Genomic DNA, 23,895 nt, shown 5'->3' on the forward strand with positions numbered 1-23,895 from the left:
ATGTCCTTGGTATATTGGGTCGTTGGTGCGATCATTGCTGGTGCAGGTTTTGCAGTATACGCCGAATTCGCAACTGCAATACCGCGTAATGGTGGAGAGTTGTAAGTGGGCTCGCAAGCTGTGCTGTGGCGCTACTTGATTAGGACAATGAACTGACAGCGTACGCGGGCACCCAGGAATTACTTGCAGCATGCGTACCGGAAACCGAAATACTTAGTCAGCATCATGTACGGTGCTCAGGCACTTCTTCTTGGTCAAGGTTAGAAGCCATCACTCTCTCGTGCGCACATCATTCTTGCTAACTGACTCCGGCTCCATGCCTCATTCTTTCAGCCGCTGGGAACGCATACACGGCTGGCCGATACTTTATTCGCGCAGGTGGTGGCCTGTCCAACGAATGGGGCTCCCGTGGTATCGGTGTGGTCGTGATAGTCTCGGCATTGGTCATCCACAGCGCCTTCTTGAAGTGGGGTCTCCGCTTCCTCAAGTAAGTATATCCAAAGTCACTGCTACGAGTCTTCAGAAAGGCGGAATCGCTAACGGCCCTTTTGCGTGCTACAGCATCGTCGGCACGTTCAAGATCGCTATCCTGCTTCTGATCGCTTTCGCCGGCTTCGCCGCGTTGGGCGGCCACACGATCGGCCCCGCGCCTCATAACTTCGCCAATGCTTTCGAAGGTACCCGTGGAGATATCTTTGGGGTGTCAGCCTGCATCTACAACGTGAGCTTGGCTACTGCCATGCGGCTTATGCACACCATGGCTCTCCATCGGATTTGCTGATTCGCCCTCCCCGGCTTTCTCTCGCATGACAGGCTGGCTGGAGCTACGTCGGATACTCGAACGCGTTCTACGCCATGGGCGAGATTCGCAATCCACGGCGCACGATCAAGATCGCCGGTCCGCTCGCGCTGGGCACGATTACCGTCATTTATATGCTCGTCCAGATCGCCTACTTTGCCGCCGTACCGAGAGAAGAGATTCTCGGTAGCGAGCAGATTATCGCTGCTCTTTTCTTCAAGCACATGTTCGGAGAGTCGTCTGCGCGTGCTCTTTCGTGAGTTTGCCTTTTGCAGCACTGCACTCTCTCCAATCATATGCGGCGATGAGCATTGCCTGACCTCTTTTCTTGCTTGGGTAGTGTGTTCGTCGCTCTCTCCGCCACGGCCAACGTCTTCTCTGTCATCTTCGCGCAGGGCAGATTGAACCAAGCGCTCGGTCGTGAGGGTATCGTCCCGTTCTCCAAGATCCTGGCCTCAAATCGTCCCTTCAAGTCGCCTCTCGCTGGCCTCTCATGGCACTCGATGATGACCCTCATCATCCTCCTTGCTCCACCTGCAGGCGACGTGAGTGTAGCTTTTCATTACTCCTGCGCACGTTCATCGATGGCTGAGCACCCCTCCTTACTCTTCAGGCGTATAACTTTGTGCTCAACCTGTCTAGTTACCCGCTCAACATCGTTAATGCCGCCGTGGGTATCGCCCTTGTCACGGCATACTTACCCGTGAAGCTGCGGCCAGAGTGGGCACGGGACTGGTCGCCTCCATTCCGCGCCAGCTCTCCTGTGGCAGTCTTCTTCACCCTCGCCTCGCTCTTTCTCGTGATCACCCCATGGATCCCGCCAAAGAAGGTAAGTGGCATTTACTATGGTTGTTCCTGCGCAAATGAGCTCACTCCGTTTTCTCTGGCTTCTATTTTCATTGCCATTCATTTCCAGGCGGCTGATGCTGTCTATGAGCACATGTGGTACGTCTGCGCTTAACGTAGATTCGCGCTCTAGCCCGATGTCGACGTTGTTGTACTGATCCACGTACTCTCCGATACCTTTCTCTCTCGTGCAGGTACGGCATGGCTCCCGCCGTCACCTTCGGCATCTTCGCTGGCGGTGCGCTCTACTGGCTCTGCTGGGCTAAGGTCCTACCCCACGTTGGGCAGTACGCGCTGGTTCCGACGACGGTCGAGATGCAGGATGGAACCATCGCAACGGTCTTCAAAAAGGAGTCGCTTCATTCATAATCTGAACAGTAGTCTAGCATGAAAGCCACCGAGCTTACTGCGTTTCTCCTTGTTAGTTTCATTTCAAACAATCCGTGTATCACGAGGGATATCCACTGTTACGGACACGATATGAGGATCGATCTGTGATGCCCCCAGGCAGCGGCAAACTATACAAAGCACGAATCTGCCGGCAGCGAAGGCCGACCATGACGACGAGGTCGGTTCAGAGATGAAGACAGTGACGTATTCATAGTGAGAGTAACTAAGCGCCCCTACGGGTCAGGTGCCTCTAGAGTGCCTCATGCCACTGTCCGGGCAGTTGGGCGACAGAGGTTCAGGGTACTGCCATGGTCCAGTAGCCACCCTTGGCCAGGGGCCACATTGGGGTAGAGAGGGTGTTGAGGTTCTGCAAAGCCACACAAAACACAGTGGTTTCGTGCCTTCGTATGAAAATTGTCCAGCAGCGCCAGGCACTTGCTAGCACACCTCACACCACGCCGTGCCACGTTTCACGCTCCTCCTAGCCACGTTGCAAGATCTTGGAGAGCAATTGGGACTGTTCTCATATTCAGTCAGATGTAACACTACAAATCAAGATCGAAATCAAGGCCGAAAATCAGGATGTCCAACACCGCTCTGTGTGCTTAGCAGGCAGCAGAGTCGCCAGCCATAAACCTGCATGCAGAATGCACAGCTCTTGCTAATACAAAAGCATAAACAAAGCCGAAAGAGCCGACAAGGACACCTGGACGAAGATGTATTTATCCGTCACCTGGCCTCCGGTCGATACCTCATCCACACACTCCTCGCCTTCCGTTCTCTCTTCCGGGATGGTATCGCTATCGGGGAATAATATTTACGCATATATAGAACCTGTATAAATGGGAGACGCCTGCCTCTCCTTATCGCTCACCTGCAGCCTTCCAATCCAGCAGCTGACTTCCCATCCAACAGCCGTGACCTTGCGCTGACAAGAATGCGGCCATTTGGCTCACCCTTACGAATCGATGAACAGGCTGGCTGCAGCAGTGGTCTCTGTCACGACAGCAAGTGCGCTGATTCGAGCTCCTCTGCCGGCGGCGGCCTGACTGGCTGGTTCCTTGGTAGCTTCGGTCCGTTGTCGGACAAGAGCAAGGTGGCGATCGTTCAAGCCACCACCTCCGGTGAGAATGTCGCGCACATGAACGTCACAGTAGGCGCCACGCCACTCAGCATCTCACGTGCTGTTCCCGCCAGCGTCATCTACCATGAGACCCTCCCCTCCTCTACCACTTCACAGCAGCAGAAGCGGCAGAGTGTCCCAGACCTGGGTCATTGTCAACTACCAATGGCAGTTGCAACCACTCTCCCTAGACCCAGGGGTGACGAGCGAACGCTACATAACGCAAAATTCTCACAACATTAACGGAGGCGTTGTCTCAATCGGAGGCGACATGGTCGGGAACACCTGGCATCATGCGCCCGCAGAAGACGCACTGTACGATAACGAAGTTGCACTCCTCCAGCCAGCCGGTTCCTATTACTGTGACGAAGGCGTCGAGGGTACGCTGCTCATTGGAAGCATCATCAATGAGCACGTACCCAACGGAGCGTAGGCGTTGGTGGTCATCATAGGATGCTGGTTAAGGGTGAGCCAACTTCGGCCGTTAAGGTGTAACATCAGAAATCGTAATTGGGAACTTCACCATCCGAAGGAGAGAAAAGCATCCACTTGCGTGCAACGGAAGTGTAGTGCAGCCAATATGCGATCAAATGGAGGTGCAGCCGCCTGCTTCTTGCATCGCAGATGGCCGCACAAAGTTTCTCTGCCAAATGGAATAGCACAGCAGTGCGTGCCCAGCAGTTCCCCTGTTCTTTTGGTTTATCTTCCCCATCTTTTACATGCGCGGCGCATCTCTCCATCCCCAGAAGGAGAAGGAAAGGTGTGCGCGTGTGCGGAGGCCATACATGTGGTTGTCTGCCGCTATAAAGATCGAGTCTGCGTGCTCTCGATCGTAAGCGATATGTGTTCGGGTGGCAAGTGCCCCATCACCGTGCCCGCATTTGTTCCGGGACATGACTTGCTGCAAGGTTGAGTGCGCAGCAGAAATTCGGGAGTGCCGAAGCCATCGCCCATTTCGCCTTGTGTTGATGCCTTCGCGCTCGCGCCAGCAGTTGTCGGAAAAACTTCTGAGAGCCTCGGTGAGCGAGGAAAGCCCTCCCCTTCCCTCCTTTCTCAGCTACTGCTCACTGCCATCACCACAACCTTCTTTTGGCTGTGCCTTCTGATGCCACATCTTCCCCTTCTGCCCCCTGTAATCCTTCGCTGCTCTTACGACCGTGCAGCAGCCGGAACGCCCGCGCCATTCCCAGCGCCCGCACCCCTCCTTTCGCCTCCCCCGCCTCCTCGGCCCCCACCTCGTCCGCGCCCACGGTACCCTCCTCTGCCACCTCCGTCGCCTCCTCGCCTGTGGGACACCGTCTCTGTAAAGTTCTGCGATTGTGGGATAGCATTCGCGTGCATGGCTGCTTGCGTCGCTGGAATCACGGGTCGGCCGGCTTGCAGATGGGACGGCGCAGTGCCTGCGCTTGCACCCGCTTGCTGTTGTTGCTGCTGTCCAGCCTGTTGGGATTGCTGCTGCTGCGCTGCCTGACCATTCGCAGGAGTTTGGCCGCCGTTCTCGTGGATGAGCGATGGGGCGACGTAGAGCTTTTTGTCAATCGTACTCGGGATCGGCTGGATCTCCGTGCCGAGCTCCTGCTCGATACGGTAAAGGTTGAAGCGGTCTTCATAGGTAATCAAGTTAATCGCGAGACCCAGGTGGCCAAACCGACCGGACCGGCCGATACGATGCAGGTAGGTCTCTGCGTTCTTGGGGAAGTCAAAATTGATGACGACGTTAACGGCTTGGATGTCGATACCTCTCGTGAGGAGATCAGAGCAGACCAAGTTGCGGCACGCGCCGTTGCGGAAGTCATGAAAGACGCGATTGCGATGCGACTGGAGCATCTTTGCGTGCGAGTAGAAGCACGAGTAGCCAAGATCGGTGATCTTCTTGGCAAGCAGCTCGACTCGGTTGGTTGAGTTGCAGAAGATGATGGATTGGTTGATTTGCAGACGAGAAAAAAGGGTGTTCAAGCAGTGTACCTTTTGCCGTTCCTCGACAAATGCGTAGTATTGTGTGACACCGCGCAGCGTGAGCTCGTCCATAAGATTGATCTCGTATGGATTGACCATGTGCTTGTCCTTGAAGTCCTTAACTATCAGAGGAAATGTGGCGGAGAAAAGCATGACCTGGCGCTCTTTGGGTAATAGGGCGAGCAATTGTTCCATGACTGGAGTGAATTCGGGGGATAGCAGTTTGTCTGCCTCGTCCCTTTTGTAGCCAATCCGCGCAACAGTCAATATCCGAGCATACCCTACCGTTCAGGCACGGCGCGTCTGCATACTCACATGACAAAAGTGGTGCATTGCGAAAGATCTGTGACACCCTTTCCGGCCAAATCAAGAATTCTCCCTGGTGTTCCAACGAGCACGTGTACAGTCTGGCTGAGCCGCAAAATGTCGTCCTTCAACGTAGTGCCCCCGGTGGTGACCATGACTTCGACGCCGGTGTGCTTTCCCAGAGTTTTGCAGACTTGACTCGTCTGCAGCGCCAGCTCTCGTGTTGGAACAAGTAGAATGGCCTGGATCTTGTTCTTCTTGGGGTTCAAACGCTCTAGGGTTGGAATGATGTAGCTTGCTGTTTTGCCCGTGCCATTCTGTCCTCCAAGTCTGGTCAGCAAGCTTGTCCAGGAAATCATACTTTCACAACGAGACACACCTTTGCTCGCGCTAGAATATCTCTGCCAGTCAGAGCGATCGGGATGCTCGCTTCTTGGACCGGACTCGGGCGTTCTGGGTGTACACCAGCCTGCATCAGCAGGTGCTGAGTCTGGAAGCATTTGGTTCAGGACTCACCACTACAGCAGCCAAGGACCGCCCAGACAGGGGAAAGAAAGAGATGATGAGCATGCAGAACAGCAATACGTGGTGTCGAGATAAGTGATGGAGAGACAGCGTCAGTGCGATCAGATGTGGTAGAGGGAAGAACTGTCTAGGCACGCACAACCCTGCTTCAAATATGCCCATAAGGAGCTCGCGCTTGAGATAGTAGTCTTCCCAGTCGTGGCCTTGCGTGTTGGTCACATCCTCTGTCTGTGGCCGGTCATCTTTGGGTGCGGTGGCCATCACCTGCTGTTTCCACTGGGCCTCGGACTGGCCAGCTGCTGGCCCCGCTGTCGCCATCTTTGCGAATTGAAGGTTTGCGACCACTGACGTGGCTCTCTGGTATGGCTGACGATGGTCTTTCGCTTCTCACTGCAACTCTGTTACTTCTGTGAGCCGATTCGAGTGAGTGGATGCGGTGCGAGCGGATGGGCAGGGACGTCCCTGGTTGGGCCTTTGGGCGGCGTCGAATGTCGATGTTGGAACGTTAGATGAGAAGAGCGAACCGCAATCAAGCACACAACTTTCGAGATGTGCTATGCTGCGCTCTCAACTAGCTTGTACGTTGCATGAAGAACTGTCGTCGCTACTAAACTTTCACGTTGTAGGCCATGCTCTCAAGTATAGAGATGGTTTGAGGAGCGAGCTCGGTGAGAGCATGTGGGAGAAGGAACGAGACACATCTGATGAGGGCGCGCGGACGGGGGCGAGACGATGAGCCAGCGTTCAGCATCAACGGCCAGCGGCCTCTAATAGGCATCTTTGGCAGATTAAAGGGGAGTCCCCCAAGGACGAGGTGGGCATATAACCCTATTTCTCTGTTTTCCTCGCTCGCGCATTCCACACTACAGTCTCCACATCGTGAGTTCGTAACTTTCATCTGTGTGGTATGGTGACGAGGGTGGTGCCCTCTCGTCAGCGCTGCATCCACACAGTCAGACCTCTCCTTCAGCAAACGGTGTCTGTCATCTTCGTTTGGCTCTCGAACACCTTCTAATACCGCAAGGCCTAATCGTCTAGAATCTCAGCTCTTGTTCCCAGCACGACCCAGGCTCTGCCCTCCAGCATGGCCGCGAGCAGCTTCATTGGCACATTTGTTGAGGTGCAGCTCTCGCACGGCGCTGACCTCTTCGGGTTCATCACCGCCGTCGATCCTGTAGCACAGACGCTGAGCTTCCGCGACCCTCACACCGGGCATATCAGCACACTCTCCAAGGGAGATATCGTCAATTTGCAGATCAAAGAGGCTCCCCTGCTTGATCATCCATTGACAAAGGATGAGGCTGACAAATTGCAGGCGCAGGCCGACTTTCATCCAGCAGCGCGAGAGCTGTCACAGCCCCCGACAAAGCCGGCAGCAGCAGCAGTAGATCATACCATAGTCCGACCGCACGACGAGAAACAGGTGCAACTGAAGCAGCAGCCTAAGGAGAAGCGAAAACAGAAGGACAAGGGTGCGCACATTCGGAGCGAAACACCGACACGTGCTGCTCAGCACGGACAGCAGCAGCAGCAACGACAGCCAAACAAAAGCGAACGATCACAAGAAGCACAACATTCTACATGCGCAGCGGCGTATATGAAAGAATTTGACTTCCAAGCGAACTTGGATCAGTTTGACAAAAAGAAGATCTGGGAGGAGATTCGGGTGAGTTGGTATCGAGCAAGACCCCCAAAATTTGTGATTCAAGTCACCTATCTTACCTTCTGCAACCTCCATGTCAGAATTCGGACAAGACCGATCCATCGCTGCTTTTAGTGTCTCACAATCGTGCTTCAATTCCCGTGCAGCTAGTACGCGGCCCAAATGGTATCGGGCCGGTACCTATTGGAGGACATCGCAACGGCGACAACGTTTCGGACTCTGCACGTGTCTCGCGTCGTCAGGTGGGAGGTGCAGGTGTGGGAGACGGAGGAGGTGCACGGAGAAGGAATGGGCAAGAAAAATTAGGGAACTACGAACCGGTTCTTAGTCCAAGTCCGCCGCCTGTGGAAGAGCGAAGGGCGGATGCAGACGCAGCCACAAGCGGCACGAACTACGCCTTTCCCCCCATGGATGGACATGTGGCTGGCAAAATCAGCGCCAGAGTTGATAGCGAAACTCTACGAGCGGAGTTACGCGAATTGCATTTCAAGCTTACCCTGCTCCAGACGCTTTCAGGCATCACGATACACGAGCAAGGATCCAGCGGAACTAGGTCCTCGAATGGGTCTGACCACCACCAGCAGGAACAAGCCCACAGAAAGTACCAGTGTACAGTGTGGAAAGATCACAAGGCACAGGCCGAAGCACGTGAATCGGGCGGCTTGGAAGGCTGCCTCTGTTTTTCCGTCGCAGCCACCATGCAGCATCAGCAGAAAACTAAGAGGACTGTCGCTTCCCCTTTGTCTGCACATACCATGTCAACGGACGCATCGTCAGCGTCAGCAGCATCGCAGGCACAGCATGTAGCGGTCGCCATCGGGGGTTTCAGGTATCTTGGGCCCATTGCGGCTCGCAGCGATGCGACAATCATCGAGAATATGCCGGCGAAATACAAGCAAGAGCTGAGCTTGCGCAACGAGACTGCTAGCATCTTTTTCAGGCGCCTGCGCCAGGCTGCATTCGGCGAAGCTGGGTGAGAAGCATAGCATGGCGCGCATATGTGCCGCGCATTGACTCGTGATTAATGTAACCCTGTGTTGCCGTCACGTGTTATCTACGTCAATATTGCATTGCACTTTCACTCTCTATGTCGCTTCTACATTTACATCTTCCCCTTGCCGCTCGACGAGGCTGGAGGTGGTGGGAGGTAAGCTTCCTTCCGAGCCCACGAGGCGATCAGTACATGAGCAATGGCAGTGGCGCCAGGGATCCTGCACAGGATAAGCATGGAAAAGTGATTAGTACCGTGAAGCTTGGTATTTAAAACACGGGACTCTGCAGCAAACGTACTTGAAAGGCGCCTGTGTGGCAGCATGACGATCGCCAGCTTTCACAACACCGTCTGCGGCCTTCGAGTCCCACTTCTCATCATCGCCATTTCTCGGGCACCCCTCGGCTTCTCCCTTCTTCCTATCCTCTTTAGCGTGGATCCTTGTATTCTCGTCGAACTTCTCCACGTCCTGTTTAGTAAGACTGCTGGTCGCGCTGCTCTCGAGCACCTGCAGCACCTCGGCGCGCGTGAACCACCGCGCGTCCTCCAGCTCGTTGTCCAGATCGAGTCGGATCGAGTCCTGCCCTTCCATCGCGTAGCCCAGGACGCCGATCATGAATTGCGAAGGGAACGCCCATGATTGCGTCGAGTGGTAGACGACGGCACCGACTCCGACACCGGCCTCCTCGTGGATCTCGCGCCGAACGGCTTCTTCTAAGGACTCGCCAGGCTCGACAAAGCCGGCCAAACAGCTGTAGAATGACTTGGGCCATGTGCGCTGGCGCCCAAGCAAGATCCGCTCGCCGTCTGCGCTGAGGATACCGGCGATAATGACCGGGTCCGAGCGCGGGTAACTAAAATTGGAGAGCAAACGTGTGGATGGGCAGTCGCCCTTACCGTCTTCCCCAAAGTGCTTGTGCTCGCCGAGAAACGGTGTAATAAATGGCGACTGTTCCGCTTGACGAAGGCCAGAAGAGCATCCGCGCTTATATCCAGCCCACAGGCTGTATTGCCTTCTCGAGCATGCCGGGCAATGCTAAAGAAAGCAAACCCGATGAGTCTCCAACCAACGTGCCAAAATGTGATGCCTTCTACAACATCCTCAATGACGCACATGGTGCCTTTCATTCCAATCGATCAGGCTCCTGGCGTGAGCAAGGATGGCAGCGTCCGACTTGGGCCATGTGCCCGCTAGAAGTGGGGGAGAGGGCGTCAGTCACTGCCGAATTCTTGATCATGCCATAATCGAGCCTGCGCACCATGCGCGAGTGCTCTGGTATCGACGAAGTCGTAGTCGGGGTGCTCCTCTAAATGCTTCTTTAGAGCCGCCATGGGCCATTCCTTTCCAGTCGGGGAGGGTGGAGTGAAGTTGAGAGAGAGGGCAAAATAGGGAGTGCCTGCAGGTTGCTGCTTCGTCCCCGCCAGGTCTCCAGGAAGCGACTTGGTGGGCACTTGGGATTCATCCACACCTAGGAACACCAGTGCAAGGGTACTGGGTCCAATGGAGTCGGTCGCCTTCTTGAATTCTTTGACCGTCTCCTCGTCAGCTCCTTCAGGAAGCTTCAAGCCGTACGCGTCCGGCCCAAAGACTTGAACAGCGTCACCGGTCGTGTGTGGATCCCCACCAGAGGCTTTGACGCTACTCAGTATGCAGTCCTTGACGTCTTTCCAGCTCAGGGTTGCCAGCAAGGAGTTGCGGTCACCGCCCTTGTAAACCAGTGGGTTGAGCCGATTGAGAACGACGAAGCGAGAGTCGTCCGATGTCAGAGCTGCGTTAATGAATTCCGAAGAAGTTCGCAGCCAGGAGAGGCGATTCAGCTTGGAACCGGAGTAAAAGTTCACGGTGGTGAACGAAGCGAAGCCTGTCTGCTCCATGATGCTTCGATTGATGGGACAGCGAGCCTGGAAGGTCGGTCGAGGTGAGCGAATAGCGTACGCCGTTCTTAGAAGCCGAGGCTTGCGCAGTGCCGCGATACGAAGACGCAAATGAATTGTTCTTCGGACCAAACTGCCCTGCACTTGGCAGAGTGGCTGCATGAATTGATTAAAGAGGAAAAGGGGACAGTTGATCTGTTGAAACTCACGATGGAGGGTGCGAGGAGGACATCAATACGAGACGAGGTCCCCCAAAGATAGCGTCCAGCTCGCTCGATCATATCACCAGCAGACGACATCATCTGCGATCCATCGTCGTCGTCATCTAACATCTCTGTCGAGTGGCGAGTCTCGTCCTCGATTCGATGACGCGACCCTCTCCTGTCAAGCTTGCAGCGTTTGAAGTCAAGAGGGCTCTCGGCCGAAAAGACGCGCAGCGTTGGACCAGGGCTCGTTTAAGTACGCGTCGCGTCGTTGTCGCGTCCTTTCTCGTTCTGTTTCAGATCTCGATGTGCCGGAAGGGCAAGTCGTCAGGAAGCAAGCTGCTCCTATTGCTCGGCCCATTCGCTTCAACCAGACTTGTTGCCTCTTCTAGTCAACGTTCTCCCTGCTTTCTTGGACAGCAGCTAATCAGACATCGTGCCCAAATATCAACACTCTGGCAAGAGAATAACAACGCTCGATCAAGATGGTGGTACCAGCGGATACTGACTTCTCACGTGCGCTTATCAAGCCTCTGGAGCTCATCCAGTCCCTACTCGACCAAATTGCCTCAAACGGAGGCCCTGCCAATCTCGACACCCTGCCGGCCACAGCTGCCAAGAAATTTGAAGAGATTTTTACGGGCAGCAGAGAGAGCTTCGCAAAAGTGAGCTGAATCTAGCCTGGCCGAATCCGATGACGTCCTTAAGTTGTTTGATTGGTACGCCGCTTTTGCAGATCCCAACACTTGCTGCGGTGCTCTCCAGAGATGGCGCAGCGGGCTCTTCGCCAGCTCAGCAACCAAAACTGGTGCGATGGAGATGCATGATTCAGGACACCGGAGTGAGTTGAGCTGCCGAAGGACATTTGCTGTTGATCAAAGATTCTGATGGTCGCCTTTTGCGCAGCTTGGCACCGAGATGTTTCTGAAAACGCTACCAAGTACAACAGCAAGCAGCCCAGCTGACAGCAAGCTGTCTGGCTACTTTGGCGCGGGTGACTTCTCCGCCTCAGCAACCGACTCGTCTGCTAGTGGCGGAACGCCAGCGCCTGCACTCTTGCCAGACGAGTACTCCAATCTTGCCGAGCGCACGTCCATGTACGCCGTCAGCGTTCCTGGCGAGACCGATTGGCACGCAGAAGCTTGGAATGACGCTCCCTCCGGCACGATGTTGGAAACAAGCACAAGCATGAAGATGAAGCAGCCTTTGGCAGGCGAAAACGGAACGATAGGCGCATTGCTTAAGGTGCGCTGTTCCGGTTAGAGCAACTGAAGCACTCTGCGTTGACACACCGGTTTTACTTAAAAGATCTACGACGCTTCAATTTCCGAAACAATGGGCGTCACGGACGTGGTAGAAGTAGTGGGCGTTCTCAGCAGTTCACCGTAAGTCCAAAGCAACCCCTTTACTGCCCCCAAAGTACCCGGATTGACCCGCTTTTTCTTTACATATCCTGGACATCTCAGTTTCCCCACGTCTGAGTGGCAATCCTCGGGTGCAGCGTCCTCTGCTTCTGTTTCAAACACCGAGTCGCTCCTGCCATGCCTACATGTCATCTATTCGCATTCAATCACCTTTGACACGCTGCCTCCTTCCTTGCGAGTGGACGTGTCGGCCACACCGGAGCTCATTTTGGCAGAACAGCAGGAAAAGGAACGCGAGGCTTTGGTGGCATATCTGCAAGCTGCGTGCCAAGGAGATGAGCTCGTTGCCGAGTTTCTCTTGCTGGCGTTGACCGCGAGAGTGTGAGTGTGACCTGATCCGAGCGGACGCTGTGCATGCATTGTGAGAAGACTGACCCGTATCCTTTTTGTTCGTCCTTAAGTCGCTCCACCCGTGCAGGAGTGGCAGTCGGCTCGCTATCGCTCAACATTTGCGACGCTTCAGCTGCGCCTGAGTTGATGAACTCGCTCGCCTCAGTTCTTGGGCTACTATGCCCATCTGTCGTCTCGCAATCGCTCGCACTATGTGAGCTGAATGACACCAGCAAGCAGCTATTTCCTTCGTCTGATGGAGAGAATCTCAAGGCGGGAAGACTGCAGCTGCCAAAGGGGTCCGTGCTGCTGATTGATGAGAGCAAGATGGGCGAAGGAGAACTCAAGGACACAGGTAAGTCTTTCTTGAAAACTGGTGCAAGGGCGGTGGCAGCTGATCGGAATCTCTAACGCGTGTTTAGGTGTGCGGAATGTGCGTGCACTCAACTCAGTCATCGCGAATCGCAAACTGCCCTACGCCTTTCCCTATTCCGAATTCGAATTCGACAGTGACCTCAACGTAATTGTCGTCTCGCAGGGAAAGTCCTTCCTCTCTCTCGACGTCTATGTGCCCATCCAAGCGACAGCCCACATCGATGTCCAAGTAGCTGAGCCAAGCGCTGCTTCGCTACACGCATGGCGCCGTCTCATCCTTGAGAGCAGGCGATCGGAATTGACCGTGTCGCAAGAGATGGCAGATTTGATCCAGAAGGAGTTCGTAGCCGCGCGCAAGGGCGCCATGGGCGCTAAGGCTCTAGGGCAAGAGGATCTGCTGCGGCGAATGGCGATCGCGAGGCTTTATGCGCTTTCGCACGGCAAGGCAGACTTGAATATGGGCATGTGGCGAAAGGTCGTCGGCTTGGATGAGGAGTGCTCTAGGCGCTTAATGGCGCTGCCAAGCAGAAAATCGACTTGACGGGGTCTTGTATGTTACAATGACTTGCACAACGTGTGACGAATGCATCGTTGGAGTGATTTTACCGCCTCGCGACTGCGACGGAGCCTGACCAGTCTACCGCTTGGGTTTCGCAGCTGCACCTCTGCCTGGGAAATTCTTCTTCAGGATCTCCTGGGCTTTTCGTTTTCGCTCCTCGGCCGCCAGTATCTTCTTTTGCCCTTCCGTCAAGATGACTGGGGCTTTGCAGTCGTGCGAACCGAACGAACGATGTCTGAAGCCCACAGTGGCATCGCCGTGAGAACGAGTTGTGCATTTCGATGACATGCATCGCATTCTAGAGTACACTCACGCCATACAGAAGGATCCTCTACAACGCTCGCATCGTGGAGCAGCGTGAGTAAAGCCCCCCACACTTGTCCGCGAGCTAGTATCTACTTCTAACGTGAAAGCATCGCAGCCCTTCGCTTCGCATGCTTTACGTGGCGACGCGGCAGCATTTCTTTCTCGTGAAGCCAAGGTTGATGGTGCCGCACAGGTATGTCGATCTGGGAAGTGATGGTCCTCGCAAAAGGTCGCCTTGCAGTAAGTGCAATTGATGGGCAAGAAGGAGAGCCTGGAGCACGTCCCAAGTGAGCAGTTGGTGCCGTACTCCATCTTGAGTCTCAATCGGCTCGCACGGCAACGGGCGATCTCTCTCGTGGCGAGGAAGCAACCCCTTCATCAACCGCCACGGGTCATTCTTCAGTGTGCTGTCGAAGTGACTAGTATTTCTATACCCGGACTGTAAGAAGCACAGCGGGTCCATCCAGAGTTCGAACTTGTTCGAGGCTTCGAGCTGACTGAAGTCATCAGCAGGCACAAAAGCAACCAGTCTCGCGGCGCGTTCTGCTGCGCCCCCGCGCTCCTGCCAGTTGCGGGTTACCACTGTGCCCTGTCGTGCCTAAAGCGCGCTCTCAAGTTGAGTGGACAACTTAACCCCTGCAAGGTAATAAATAATAACGCGATCTGAACAAGCTTGGCGTCGTGTGCGACAATTGCCTTTGAAGGTCCAAATACCCATCACGAAGCACACGTCTGCGGCATTCGCTCTGTCAGATACGCCGGGCTCTACGCACCGCAAAAGCCAAGATGACCGACGTAATGGAGGTGGATCAGGCCAAGACGCCACGCTTCCAGGTCAAGAAAGTATGTCGAGAGCATAGTACCACTGGGCCGTGCGGAGCAAGGATGACCCGATCACTAATCTTTCCCATGTCCGTGTCGGTGTTCTCACAGTGGAACGCGGTGTGTCTGTGGAGCTGGGACATCGTTGTTGATAACGTGAGCGCAGGCTACCATCGGGGCCCTGGTCGCGATACTAAGCCTCACGCCTTCGCCTCTGCTCTCTTCAGTGTGCCATTTGCCGCAACCACATCATGGACCTTTGTGAGTCATCATCCGTGTTCAACCTCGCGGTCCCTGCCGAGGCTGACCGATATAAAATACTCTGACACTGCAGGCATCGAGTGCCAGGCGAATCAAGGTAGCGCAACTCAGGAGGAGTGCACTGTAGCTTGGGGGCAATGCAATGTGAGCTGCTGGAGCCCATTGTGTGCACTGCGGATTGAATTGCCAATGGGAACCTGACCTACCGCTGCTTGCTTGCTCGTGTAGCATGCCTTTCATTTCCACTGCATCTCACGATGGCTGAAGACCCGACATGTCTGTCCGCTAGATAACAGAGAGTGAGTGTATCACGCGCATCCCGACCTGGTAAGTCGGCGTGGGGCATTCCTGACGCTGGCCGCCCATCTTCCTCGTCATTTAGATGGGAAATTCAAAAGTACGGAAAGTAACGACAGGAGGGCCCTTTCAAGCCACGACATGACGGAGCAGCTGCCGTGGACGAAGTGTCACTCGGGCCAGAGCGCGACGAAGGACATGCCACCATCGGCCAACTCAAGCACTTTGTACCACTCTTTTGTATAGTAGTAAGCTCCGCAATTTTCTTGCATTACTGGGGCCAGAGTAAGCGCAATGGTGGCGCATGACGCACAGCCAGCCGCTGCGTGCTGCATGGGCTGCCGAGCAAAACGTGCGCATGCTTCTGTCGTCCGTGCACTGCTGTGCCGCATTCACTCGGATCTCTGCAGCTTCAACTGCACCTTGCGTCACAATGGAGAGAGTACACGGCAAGTGGATAATTGAAACACTTTCTTTTAAGGAGAACGCTACGCCCGATACGATTCCCTTGAACAACAAATGCCGAAGTTCGGAAGTTGAAGAGAACGCGAAATGCGAGGTGGCTGTTGGGGGGGGGCGTGAGCGCGTTGCATGCAACGCGTGTTTCGACGTCGTGGGAGGCGGCAGTCGCCTAAGGCTGAATGAGCTTGGTCAGCGACATGGGGAAGTGATGGCCGCTGCAGGCCATGTCGCACGTAGCGTCAGTGCTGCCGTACTTGAGCGTGTGGCCGGCGCCGCATGCTACGGAAGACGAAAAAGCGGAGCGTAGTGCAGGACCGGCTAAGTACATTGTTCGCATATGGCAACGCTATCGCTCAAAAGGGGACAAGACGCTCACCAGTGCCGTACTCGGTGGCAATGTAGGCGTAGATGCCCCTGGCGAGACTCATGTTGGCAAAGTGGACGCACTTCTGCTGGGTTATGCCGGCGTCGGAAGCGTAGAAGTCGATGAGTGCGCAGCCAGCCTTGTCGGTGCGGTCATTATGGCAGCCAATGAGGTTGTACGTCAGGCTGTTGGCTGTGACCGTGGCCAGCGACTTCGGAAGCTTCGTTGAGTTGATAAGCGTGTCGACGGTGTCGTATGACGACTCTCCTCCAGATATCCTTGCTGTCCCTAATACAGACGCTCCTGCAGTTGCTGCCGGCAGCAGCGGTCCTAAGGTTGACATTGAACAACCTGCCGCACCAGCACTAGTAGCTGTATTACAGGCCGGAAAGTTCATAGCTCTTCGAGCTGCACAATCCGACACAGGTCTCGACAGTCATGCTAACCTGGTTGTTGCTGGCGAGGTAGCTGAGCTTGCGGTTGGTGGTGCTGTCGGCGTAGCAGCCGAGGTAAGTCTGCCCGGAGAGCTTGGTGATGGTGGCGGGAGTTCGGAAGAGGGAGTTGAAGACGGAGGTGATTGGGCCCGCCGGCGTTCTGCGCGCTGTTGCCTGACCCAGCGGTAGTGCAACCACCGTTGGTGCCGGCGCGGAGCGGGGATGCGCTATCGGCCTGGGTGGCAGCCATGTCGATGTTGGATCCGCAGAAGCTCTGGTAACCGTACTCTAGCTGTTCCCGTTGCGGAGACGCAGGTAAGTCAGACCTTCGGTTCATAACTCGTATCCCGGACTCGTACTCAAGTCGACGTACTGTTGCTGATGGCTTTCACAGTCCTGCAAGCATTTGCCAATGATCACCTCGCTGATGCTCTCGAGATAACCGCCGTTCAGGATGCGGGAGCTGGGATACGTGTCTGTACATCGCGAACGCAGCGCAAGCAAATCAGAAGAAGGTCCTTCGTCCCAATAATAGTGACTTGCTCGATCACACAGGCACCATTGTGGCAACCGCGCGTCGCCAAGTTGACCTTTGCGGAACCTGCAGGGTCATAAGCCAATTTTCTGGCGCCGGTGGTCGCGCGGACCTAGATGGGCGAGGCGAAAGCGGACGCGGCCGCGACAGTGGCAGAGAAGAGCAATGAAAGACGAGTAGCAGGAGTGTTTGGGCGGGAAGAGCAGCCTTGATGCTGAGTGGTGAGGAAGAAGGGTGTGTGGACTTGACGACAGGCGAACAGCCCAGAAGACATGCTTTATATACATACCCTTCACCATCCATTGCGAAGTTGCATCAGCAGCACGGCAGCATGTATATACCCCGCATGGCCCAGCGCCAACCCCTCGCACGTTCATTACCGCATCACCGACAAAGACTGGGCCGATGACGAGTAGGAGCACCGCCGCTCCCATGCCGATGCCAGACCTTGTGCGGCATGGTCCTGTCTCCCTAGCAGTGAATGCCGCTCTTCGCACGATCAAACTTCGAATCGATATGGTATGGTCAGTTCTATTCTGGTTCGAGCCGTGTCGACGTTGTTGTGATTCGGTTGCTTACGCCCTGCGCAGATCGTGTTGTACCTGGGTGCATGCAGGACCTGACAGGTCTGGATTCTGCGTTGTGTGAGATGGGATTGGCGAGCAGGGACGGAACGTGTTTCCAGGCAGAGGTGAGTCAAGTAGAGAGAGAGCGAGAGCCTTGTGTGCTCCTCCCGTTCCCAATGCTGCTTTGCGGACCGGACAAAACGGAAGACCGTCGATCGGCCACCAATGATGATGAGTGCGCATTACGACAAGCTTCCCTTCCCGCCATGTAAGCCACGCGCATGCGACTTCGGGAGCGAGCAGAATCAATATCTTCTCCAGGTTCTGGAATGAATCTGCTAGGGGGGGGGTCATTTATCATCAGCATCGCATTACTCTCCACGCCTTGTCATCTGTCCTACAGCGTCCAGCAGGCGAATTCCTACACCAAGTTCCTGCCCCATCCGGCTTCTGCCTCAACAGACCTCGGATGTTGTTTCGACCGGCCACGGCTTGAGGTTGTTCTCCTATTTAACATTAGCGGGCTTGATCATTGCTCGACCCTGCTGGCCACTGATTAGCTGTACTAACGTACCTGCATTAATGAGGTTTTACACATTGCACTCCGACAAGGCGTCGGAGCCCAGACCTCATGAGCAAGTCATGATTTGCGATGGCTTGTGCACGACTTTGGGTAGATATGATTAGATCGTATGCCATCCGCACCCTACTGTCGCTCTGCCCTCACGTCGACAGCCAATCTCAAGACGACTGGTAATGGTCCTTCGATTCTTCATTCTACAGGCACAGCCGGTATGCATGGTACACAAGTGTATATAATGATGCACAGTGGTACACTATACAGCGCTTGCTCAATGCGCTCTTCTCCGGCCATCAGCTGGCGCACCAGGGTGGTATATGGCACCATGTCCGATGACACACTGACAGGCCTTTGGAGGCCAGAAGCCAATATGTATACCAGCTTGTAGAGCACTGGGCACCGTCGAACACCCGTGGCCAGCGTTGGCATGGAGCGAAAAGGGTGGTGTATGGAGAGGTGTCAGCGAAGTCTTTCATCACACTGGTGGAGCCCGGCCGCCTGAAGGCCGGAAAGACGAGCAAATTGCAACTATTTGAAGTTACATTCAAGTGTGAAAGAGACATGAGATAGGATGTGCCGGGTGCCTTTTTCCAGGAAACTCTTCTTTTCCTTTCAACGCGTTGACTGTTGATGCGGGATGCCTGCAGGCTTGACGCTCGACATGTTGACTTCTGCTAACCATCTGTGGGTTGAGGCCAAGCGCGCTCACTCATCATCCGCCAGTTACCGCGAATGCTGCAATACCCACGTGCACCAAGGAAGGAAGGGAACAAAGCGTCTCAAGAGGATCGAAGAGTAGAGCGTGTAGACCAGAAGACCACGATACCTTTGGCAAAGCTCTGACTGTCCAAGGCCCATTGTGTGTAATGTATGCCTCGTGATGAATCAATGCTGCGTTGCAACGTGTGAACGGTGCATGGAAGGTGTGCTTCTGGTGTATCGCATGCAGAAACTGCGGAGACAGTGCATGCGGAAAGTGCAACCGTGCGAAGGACGGACGCTAGGCGTACACCGCCGTGACCCGTTTCCTCTCCGTTGAGTCCCCTGCAGAGGATCTCTGTTGAACAGTTTCAAGTATTCGGTGTTGAAACAAGCAACGAGAGTGGTTGGTCCGACGAGGGAGCTCTGGGGCAAACAGCGGGGCTCGCAGAAGCGGATATGAGCAACAGAGTAGGGTTGCAGGCACAGCCCCAGCCCCACACGCTCGCTGGTCATCGACGCCCAGCTGGCTGACACGCACGCAAACGAACCCACAATTGCGGCCGGGAGGTTGCCTTGATGATGCGGGGATGATGGATAGCGGATGGATGCGATGCTATTGATAGTACTGGTAATGATCGACCCTTGATTTGGTTGATCCCCCCGGCACATGTACTTCGCATCGACTCGAAAGTGACGATGCATGGCTAGCTGAGCGATCCGATTACCACATCCACGCTCCCTTTTATCCCTGTGCTCCCCAGGTGGCGCCGCTGCTGCAGAGACACTCGACAGACGAGGCGCAACACCAGCCCATGTCACCCGCGCGCCGTCTTGCACGCCAGCAAGCGCGACTGACAAAGACCAGCAGCAACCAGGTGAGACAGCAGCTGCTTCTGGACAGCAAACACACGCAGTCCGACGCTGTACCATCAAGCGAGCGCGACACGTACCAGCAGCAGGCGCCTCCCGCCTCCGAGATACGACGCGCGTCCAGCAGCAGCCGATCGTCGAGCCGAGACGCGACTGCGCACGACGACCACGAGTACAAGCAGATCCATAGCATTGATATCGCAGCAGCATCATCGGAAGAAGCAGCAGATGCAAACCATGAGCATGGGATGAGTTCACGCGGACGTGCTCTCGGCGAGCAGCTCTCCCCCAAACCGCACACAACCATAGCAGAGCCTGACATAAGCAGCATCGCCAGCATCGTAACCATGCCCGCCTCTGCCAACCCGCCTGCGTCTCGACCCGAAAGCGTCTCGCCCTCGCCGCCCTCATCACTCGACAAGCACTCTCCCACACATCCCAGCTCGCCCGTCTCTGCCTCCGCCCCTCCGGCAGGAGCCAGCAGCAGAGGCGACGCGACACACGCAGCTTTGCTTTCGTCTCCAACCGAGAGAAGCACCCACATGTGGGTCGCGCCGTCTCTGGCCGCTATTCCCACTACCTCTGCTTCGACCGCCACCGCTCCTCCTGCCTCCCCCGAGACTGTGGACATCAGGAGAAGCACCAAGCCGCTGGTTCAGCACGCAGGCCTGTCGATCGCCAGCGAGCCGTTCGCGGCGCTCGCAGCCGCTGGGCACGCCTTCTCTTCATCATCATTATCATCATCCGCACCCTCCGCAGCGATCGTTGGCGCCCTCGTTGGCCCGAAGAATTACCAGTCTGCACTTGCGCTCGCACACGCGGGCCGCAGCGCCGTCAAGGGCCTCTACGCCGCCGCGGTGCAGCACGCCAAAGCCAGCGGTTTCGCGCCGCCATTGGAGCAGGAGCAGGCTCAGGCGCAGCTGGAAGAAGCAGGCCTCAGCGATGCTGGGCGGCGCGACGGGGTACGGACTGTACAAGCGGCGGCACACCCGAGGTTCTTCGAGGATTTTGCCAACACTGCTGCGCCGTCGACGGCTAGCACGCCAGCCGCGCAGCTGACGCAGCAGCGCCTTGTCGCCTGGTCGCACTGGGACAAGCTCGGCTCCGTGTCTTTTCTGCTAATCGGTTACAAGGACGGCAGCCTACAGGTCTGGCGCAAGGAGGGCTGCACCAGGTTAGATGAAGTGCTCCGGCTTCCCCCTGCGTTCCTTCATTCGAAGGAACAGGCGAAAGCGGAAGCGCATGGAGGCGAATGTATGGAGATTTTATCTGCCAGGCTTCGCTGGCGTAACTGCAGCAGTCGCGATGGCGAGGGCACTGATAGTGGTAATGCCGACAGGGAGCTCAGGCTACTTGCAGTCGTTGCAACGCGCGCTCCAGCAACCGCCACCGGCTTCCTTCTACTCGAACTCGAGCTCGCTACCGGTAAGATTGTGCAGTCCGCTCCTCTGGCATCGTCACCAACCTCGGCCTCCGCGACATCAGCAGCGTACGCGAGCATGCGCTTCTCCGCGAACTTTATCATCATCGCTTTATCCACTGTCGATTGTGCTTGGTCGTCGCGCGCCAGCTCCCCCGCCACCGACTCAAGCATCCACATCCACTCGTCTCGGACGCTTATGCAGCTGCACTCGCCGCTGCGTGACACGGCGCAGCCCTTCGCGGACCGCGCGCCCGCATTCGACATCAGCGGCCGGCTGCTGGCGTACGCATCGACCAAGCCGGCCGCGGCTGCGTCGAGCGCTGCTCTCAGCTTTGGCGCGGGTTCGTCCGCGAGGCTGCACAGGCGCGGGCGCCGTGAGGACGCTGCTGTCGTGTCGCCGCCTTTGCTCTCCGCGTCGTGCTCACTTTCAGGCAGTGGAACGGCGGCTGACCGCGAAAGCGCTTCCGCTTCTGCGACCGCAGGTCTAGGTGCAACGACGCAGCAGCAGCAGCAGCAGCTGTACGATGTTGCGAAACGTGTCGGGGGCAGTGTCTTCTCGGGAGCAAAGGCCCTGGGCAGCATGGGTGCTGACTATCTCGGCGGCGTCGCGGATCCCGCGGCAGCGGTCGCAGGCAGAGAGCGAAGGATGATGCAGCAATTGCAAACCACTGCGAACGCTTCCACTCAACTGTTCACTGCTCAACGCACATGCATCCGCGTGCTCGATCTCGGCTCTCCAGGCAATCAGGAAGGACAGCCGGCGCCTGCCCTTCGTGCCGTTGCGCACTTCTCGCAGGCGCGACAGCAGCCGCTTGCGCTGCTCCGCTTCAACCCTACGGGCGAGATGCTCTTCAGCGCCGACGTGCTCGGGCGCGTCTTCCAGGTGTACGCCGTCGATGCCAAGTTCAGCGTTCGCGCTGGCGTGGCGGCAGCACCAGCGCCAGCAGCTGGGCTTGCGCAAGACGAGCCAATCTACAAGGTGAGAAACCCTGATTCAATTCGCATCTCCAATGCGATGTAAGGGAATGCTTCAGTGCTGATCTATTTTCCCCACCCCTTCTGGTCGCAAATTATCACAGATTACACGCGGCCTGACCAATGCGCACGTAGCAGATGCCCAGTGGAGCCGTGACTCGCACCTGCTGTTCGTCTGCACCAAGCGAGGCACGACGCACATAGCCGCTCTGAACCCTCATGGCGGCGGGCCCGTCGACGTGTCGGCCGTCTTACAGGGAAGGTGCACGCAGTCGCCATTGCTGCTTGCGAGTAGCTCCTCCCTATTTGGCGCCGTCGCTAGAGCGCCGTCAGCAGCTTCGATGATGCCACCGCCGCCGCCCTGCACCACAATCTCCGTCGCTGCTCATGCGTCCGCGAGCGCAGCGCTCACGATGACTGTCGCTGACAGGACTGAATCGGACAGCGACGCGACGCGTGTCGCGTCCGCATGGCCGTGCATCGCCGTCATGCGCGACAGGCCCGGCAAGGACGCACGCACAGCGCGTATCGTCAACTTTAATGGTGCAACAGGGCATCTCCTTCAGAACAAGGCAAAGCTGACATTTCAGCACCAACATCCCAGACGCCCGTCGTCATCATCAGCTTCTTCATCGCCCTCCCACGTATCCGGTTTAACGGAGATGCTGAGGAAGAGCGCGTTCGGTGACCGGCACAACGCTCATTCATTCGCGTACCTCGTGTCGTCCCCAGCCACTGAGCTGCCAGCACTTGCTTGGCCGAGAGTTACGCGACATGTCGAGCAGTCCGTTGCTGTCTTGGGCCTCTCTGCAGACCGCGATGCTTCTTATATGCCTTCTCGAGCACATGCACGAAGCCACAGCTCGTCCAGACCTTGGGTGTCCGGTGCGGAGATTGAGACATACATCAAGCTCCCGCGCGCAATGCCCTCACACATCTACATTTGCCCACAAATGCAGTTCAGCACATATGCGAATCCGCCTTTGGCGATTCAATATGCATGCGACGCGCATCGCACGGCCGTCGAGCCACTGCGCGTGCGCACGGGCGTCGAAATGACGCCTTTCGGCGACGCCGACTCCTTCGACGCAGATCTCGGCTCTGCCATCTTGCAGGCCGGCTGGGACCGCGAGGCGCTCGCGGCCGCAGGTGTCGGCACGACTATCCCCAGCTTCCCGCAAGGCCTGCCCGCTCGCAGCCCCACATGGACGCAGAACGTCAGCAAAGGCATCCCCATCCGCTCTGTCGCCGGCGGCATCGGCGAGGGTATGCAACGTGCACGCAGCGGTCTGGGCCGCAGCATGGAGGTCGTGCGCAAGTTTAGCAGTCCCCATGACCACGGCAAGCCCAAGGGAAAAGGCACCTCACTCTCTTTCGACGACGCTGAATACGACGAGCGAACTTTCGCCGAGGCCGTGTCGAGCGAGGCGAACAAGTCTCTGCTCTCCGACTCACTATCCCAGCGTGGAGGCGCTGGGTCCGCGGAGACGCCATTGACCGCCATCAGTTCCGGCCCGTCGGATGAAGAATTTGACAAGGAGGACCCGGCCTGGGACTTGGCGCGAGGCACAGCTGAGGATGTCGAGGGTGATGAGTTGGGCTGGGACACGTTCGCCCTCCCAGATTGCGTTGGCGCCAGCAGTGGAAGAAACGGGCTCAAGCGTCTTGGCACAGTAAATAAACCTTCTGTCAGCCCTGATCGACAGGAAGAGTTTCTCATAGGCGATTTTGATGAATTTGACGACGGATCGGCAAGCATCCCTTGTCCTCCACAAGTCGCATCGAGTCTGCCCCCCGTCAAAGCGCAGGGTCTCCCGCCAACCAACTCTTCAAATATGGACACGGACAAGTCTGCTTTCACGCCCTCTTCTCTGGGCTCTCAGGGAGTATTGAAAGACAAGCGTAGGAAGAAGAGGCTAGCAATGTGAAAGGG

General features: G+C 56.3%; 11 protein-coding genes across 11 annotated transcripts; 6 read left to right on the forward strand and 5 right to left on the reverse strand.

Annotated features, from left to right (window-relative positions):
• Positions 1-2,068, forward strand: K437DRAFT_259662 (amino acid transporter; the record flags this gene model as incomplete). Its single annotated transcript, XM_013385018.1, has 9 exons — positions 1-101; positions 177-259; positions 334-487; positions 562-721; positions 814-1,055; positions 1,140-1,344; positions 1,413-1,628; positions 1,716-1,744; positions 1,840-2,068. The coding sequence occupies 9 exons, from the start codon at positions 1-3 to the stop codon at positions 2,012-2,014; spliced, it is 1,365 nt and encodes a 454-aa protein (XP_013240472.1). The 3' UTR covers positions 2,015-2,068.
• Positions 2,069-4,307: 2,239 nt separating this feature from the next.
• Positions 4,308-6,656, reverse strand: K437DRAFT_281581 (putative ATP-dependent RNA helicase DHH1; the record flags this gene model as incomplete). Its single annotated transcript, XM_013385019.1, has 5 exons — positions 6,085-6,656; positions 5,800-5,863; positions 5,430-5,737; positions 4,631-5,352; positions 4,308-4,558 (listed from the first exon to the last, which is right to left on the reverse strand). Exons 1-5 carry the CDS (start codon positions 6,261-6,263, stop codon positions 4,308-4,310), a joined length of 1,524 nt encoding a protein of 507 aa, XP_013240473.1. The 5' UTR covers positions 6,264-6,656.
• Positions 6,657-6,968: 312 nt separating this feature from the next.
• K437DRAFT_296496 (uncharacterized protein) lies at positions 6,969-8,690 on the forward strand. The gene is made up of 2 exons (XM_013385020.1): positions 6,969-7,611; positions 7,689-8,690. Exons 1-2 carry the CDS (start codon positions 7,030-7,032, stop codon positions 8,583-8,585), a joined length of 1,479 nt encoding a protein of 492 aa, XP_013240474.1. The 5' UTR covers positions 6,969-7,029; the 3' UTR covers positions 8,586-8,690.
• K437DRAFT_259668 (uncharacterized protein) lies at positions 8,681-10,740 on the reverse strand. The gene is made up of 4 exons (XM_013385021.1): positions 9,859-10,740; positions 9,714-9,790; positions 8,899-9,635; positions 8,681-8,819 (listed from the first exon to the last, which is right to left on the reverse strand). Exons 1-4 carry the CDS (start codon positions 10,472-10,474, stop codon positions 8,711-8,713), a joined length of 1,539 nt encoding a protein of 512 aa, XP_013240475.1. The 5' UTR covers positions 10,475-10,740; the 3' UTR covers positions 8,681-8,710.
• A 250-nt stretch (positions 10,741-10,990) lies between these two features.
• Positions 10,991-13,382, forward strand: K437DRAFT_296498 (uncharacterized protein). Its single transcript, XM_013385022.1, has 7 exons — positions 10,991-11,342; positions 11,414-11,518; positions 11,584-11,922; positions 11,986-12,062; positions 12,144-12,422; positions 12,503-12,786; positions 12,854-13,382. The coding sequence occupies exons 1-7, from the start codon at positions 11,163-11,165 to the stop codon at positions 13,345-13,347; spliced, it is 1,758 nt and encodes a 585-aa protein (XP_013240476.1). The 5' UTR covers positions 10,991-11,162; the 3' UTR covers positions 13,348-13,382.
• A 61-nt stretch (positions 13,383-13,443) lies between these two features.
• Positions 13,444-13,983, reverse strand: K437DRAFT_229024 (uncharacterized protein; the record flags this gene model as incomplete). Its single annotated transcript, XM_013385023.1, has 2 exons — positions 13,444-13,600; positions 13,679-13,983. 2 exons carry the CDS (start codon positions 13,981-13,983, stop codon positions 13,444-13,446), a joined length of 462 nt encoding a protein of 153 aa, XP_013240477.1.
• Positions 13,984-14,328: 345 nt separating this feature from the next.
• K437DRAFT_259671 (RING-box protein 1) lies at positions 14,329-15,486 on the forward strand. Its single transcript, XM_013385024.1, has 6 exons — positions 14,329-14,514; positions 14,605-14,649; positions 14,721-14,754; positions 14,828-14,898; positions 14,983-15,053; positions 15,137-15,486. Exons 1-6 carry the CDS (start codon positions 14,458-14,460, stop codon positions 15,162-15,164), a joined length of 306 nt encoding a protein of 101 aa, XP_013240478.1. The 5' UTR covers positions 14,329-14,457; the 3' UTR covers positions 15,165-15,486.
• K437DRAFT_35604 (uncharacterized protein) lies at positions 15,133-15,910 on the forward strand. The gene has a single exon (XM_013385015.1). It carries the CDS (start codon positions 15,356-15,358, stop codon positions 15,818-15,820), a length of 465 nt encoding a protein of 154 aa, XP_013240469.1. The 5' UTR covers positions 15,133-15,355; the 3' UTR covers positions 15,821-15,910.
• K437DRAFT_259673 (uncharacterized protein) lies at positions 15,686-16,443 on the reverse strand. The gene has a single exon (XM_013385025.1). The coding sequence runs from the start codon at positions 16,218-16,220 to the stop codon at positions 15,867-15,869; it is 354 nt and encodes a 117-aa protein (XP_013240479.1). The 5' UTR covers positions 16,221-16,443; the 3' UTR covers positions 15,686-15,866.
• A 2,109-nt stretch (positions 16,444-18,552) lies between these two features.
• Positions 18,553-19,268, reverse strand: K437DRAFT_35743 (uncharacterized protein). Its single transcript, XM_013385016.1, has 2 exons — positions 18,819-19,268; positions 18,553-18,727 (listed from the first exon to the last, which is right to left on the reverse strand). The coding sequence occupies exon 1, from the start codon at positions 19,205-19,207 to the stop codon at positions 18,878-18,880; it is 330 nt and encodes a 109-aa protein (XP_013240470.1). The 5' UTR covers positions 19,208-19,268; the 3' UTR covers positions 18,553-18,727; positions 18,819-18,877.
• Positions 19,269-19,506: 238 nt separating this feature from the next.
• On the forward strand, positions 19,507-23,890 carry K437DRAFT_270778 (uncharacterized protein; the record flags this gene model as incomplete). Its single annotated transcript, XM_013385026.1, has 2 exons — positions 19,507-21,966; positions 22,067-23,890. The coding sequence occupies 2 exons, from the start codon at positions 19,507-19,509 to the stop codon at positions 23,888-23,890; spliced, it is 4,284 nt and encodes a 1,427-aa protein (XP_013240480.1).
• Between the last annotated feature and the right edge of the window lie 5 nt (positions 23,891-23,895).

Source organism: Tilletiaria anomala (genome assembly GCF_000711695.1).
Source record: "Tilletiaria anomala UBC 951 chromosome Unknown K437scaffold_131, whole genome shotgun sequence".
In the NCBI taxonomy this organism is placed as follows: Eukaryota; Fungi; Basidiomycota; class Exobasidiomycetes; order Georgefischeriales; family Tilletiariaceae; genus Tilletiaria; species Tilletiaria anomala.

Excerpts from the sequence above, each read along its gene's own strand:
- K437DRAFT_35604 (XM_013385015.1), top strand. The coding sequence starts at position 15,356 with ATGACGCACAGCCAGCCGCTGCGTGCTGCATGGGCTGCCGAGCAAAAC.
- K437DRAFT_259668 (XM_013385021.1), bottom strand. The coding sequence starts at position 10,474 with ATGGAGCAGACAGGCTTCGCTTCGTTCACCACCGTGAACTTTTACTCC. Across the intron at positions 9,636-9,713 it reads ATTGGAATGAAAGGCACCAT|CATTGCCCGGCATGCTCGAG; the intron begins GTGCGTCATTGA and ends TGCTTTCTTTAG. Across the intron at positions 8,820-8,898 it reads GCCACACAGGCGCCTTTCAA|GATCCCTGGCGCCACTGCCA; the intron begins GTACGTTTGCTG and ends TATCCTGTGCAG.
- K437DRAFT_35743 (XM_013385016.1), bottom strand. The coding sequence starts at position 19,207 with ATGACCAGCGAGCGTGTGGGGCTGGGGCTGTGCCTGCAACCCTACTCT.
- K437DRAFT_296498 (XM_013385022.1), top strand. The coding sequence starts at position 11,163 with ATGGTGGTACCAGCGGATACTGACTTCTCACGTGCGCTTATCAAGCCT. Across the intron at positions 11,519-11,583 it reads GCATGATTCAGGACACCGGA|CTTGGCACCGAGATGTTTCT; the intron begins GTGAGTTGAGCT and ends CCTTTTGCGCAG. Across the intron at positions 11,923-11,985 it reads CGATAGGCGCATTGCTTAAG|ATCTACGACGCTTCAATTTC; the intron begins GTGCGCTGTTCC and ends TTTACTTAAAAG.
- K437DRAFT_259671 (XM_013385024.1), top strand. The coding sequence starts at position 14,458 with ATGACCGACGTAATGGAGGTGGATCAGGCCAAGACGCCACGCTTCCAG. Across the intron at positions 14,515-14,604 it reads CACGCTTCCAGGTCAAGAAA|TGGAACGCGGTGTGTCTGTG; the intron begins GTATGTCGAGAG and ends GTGTTCTCACAG. Across the intron at positions 14,755-14,827 it reads CAACCACATCATGGACCTTT|GCATCGAGTGCCAGGCGAAT; the intron begins GTGAGTCATCAT and ends CTGACACTGCAG.
- K437DRAFT_296496 (XM_013385020.1), top strand. The coding sequence starts at position 7,030 with ATGGCCGCGAGCAGCTTCATTGGCACATTTGTTGAGGTGCAGCTCTCG. Across the intron at positions 7,612-7,688 it reads AGATCTGGGAGGAGATTCGG|AATTCGGACAAGACCGATCC; the intron begins GTGAGTTGGTAT and ends CCTCCATGTCAG.
- K437DRAFT_259673 (XM_013385025.1), bottom strand. The coding sequence starts at position 16,220 with ATGTCAACCTTAGGACCGCTGCTGCCGGCAGCAACTGCAGGAGCGTCT.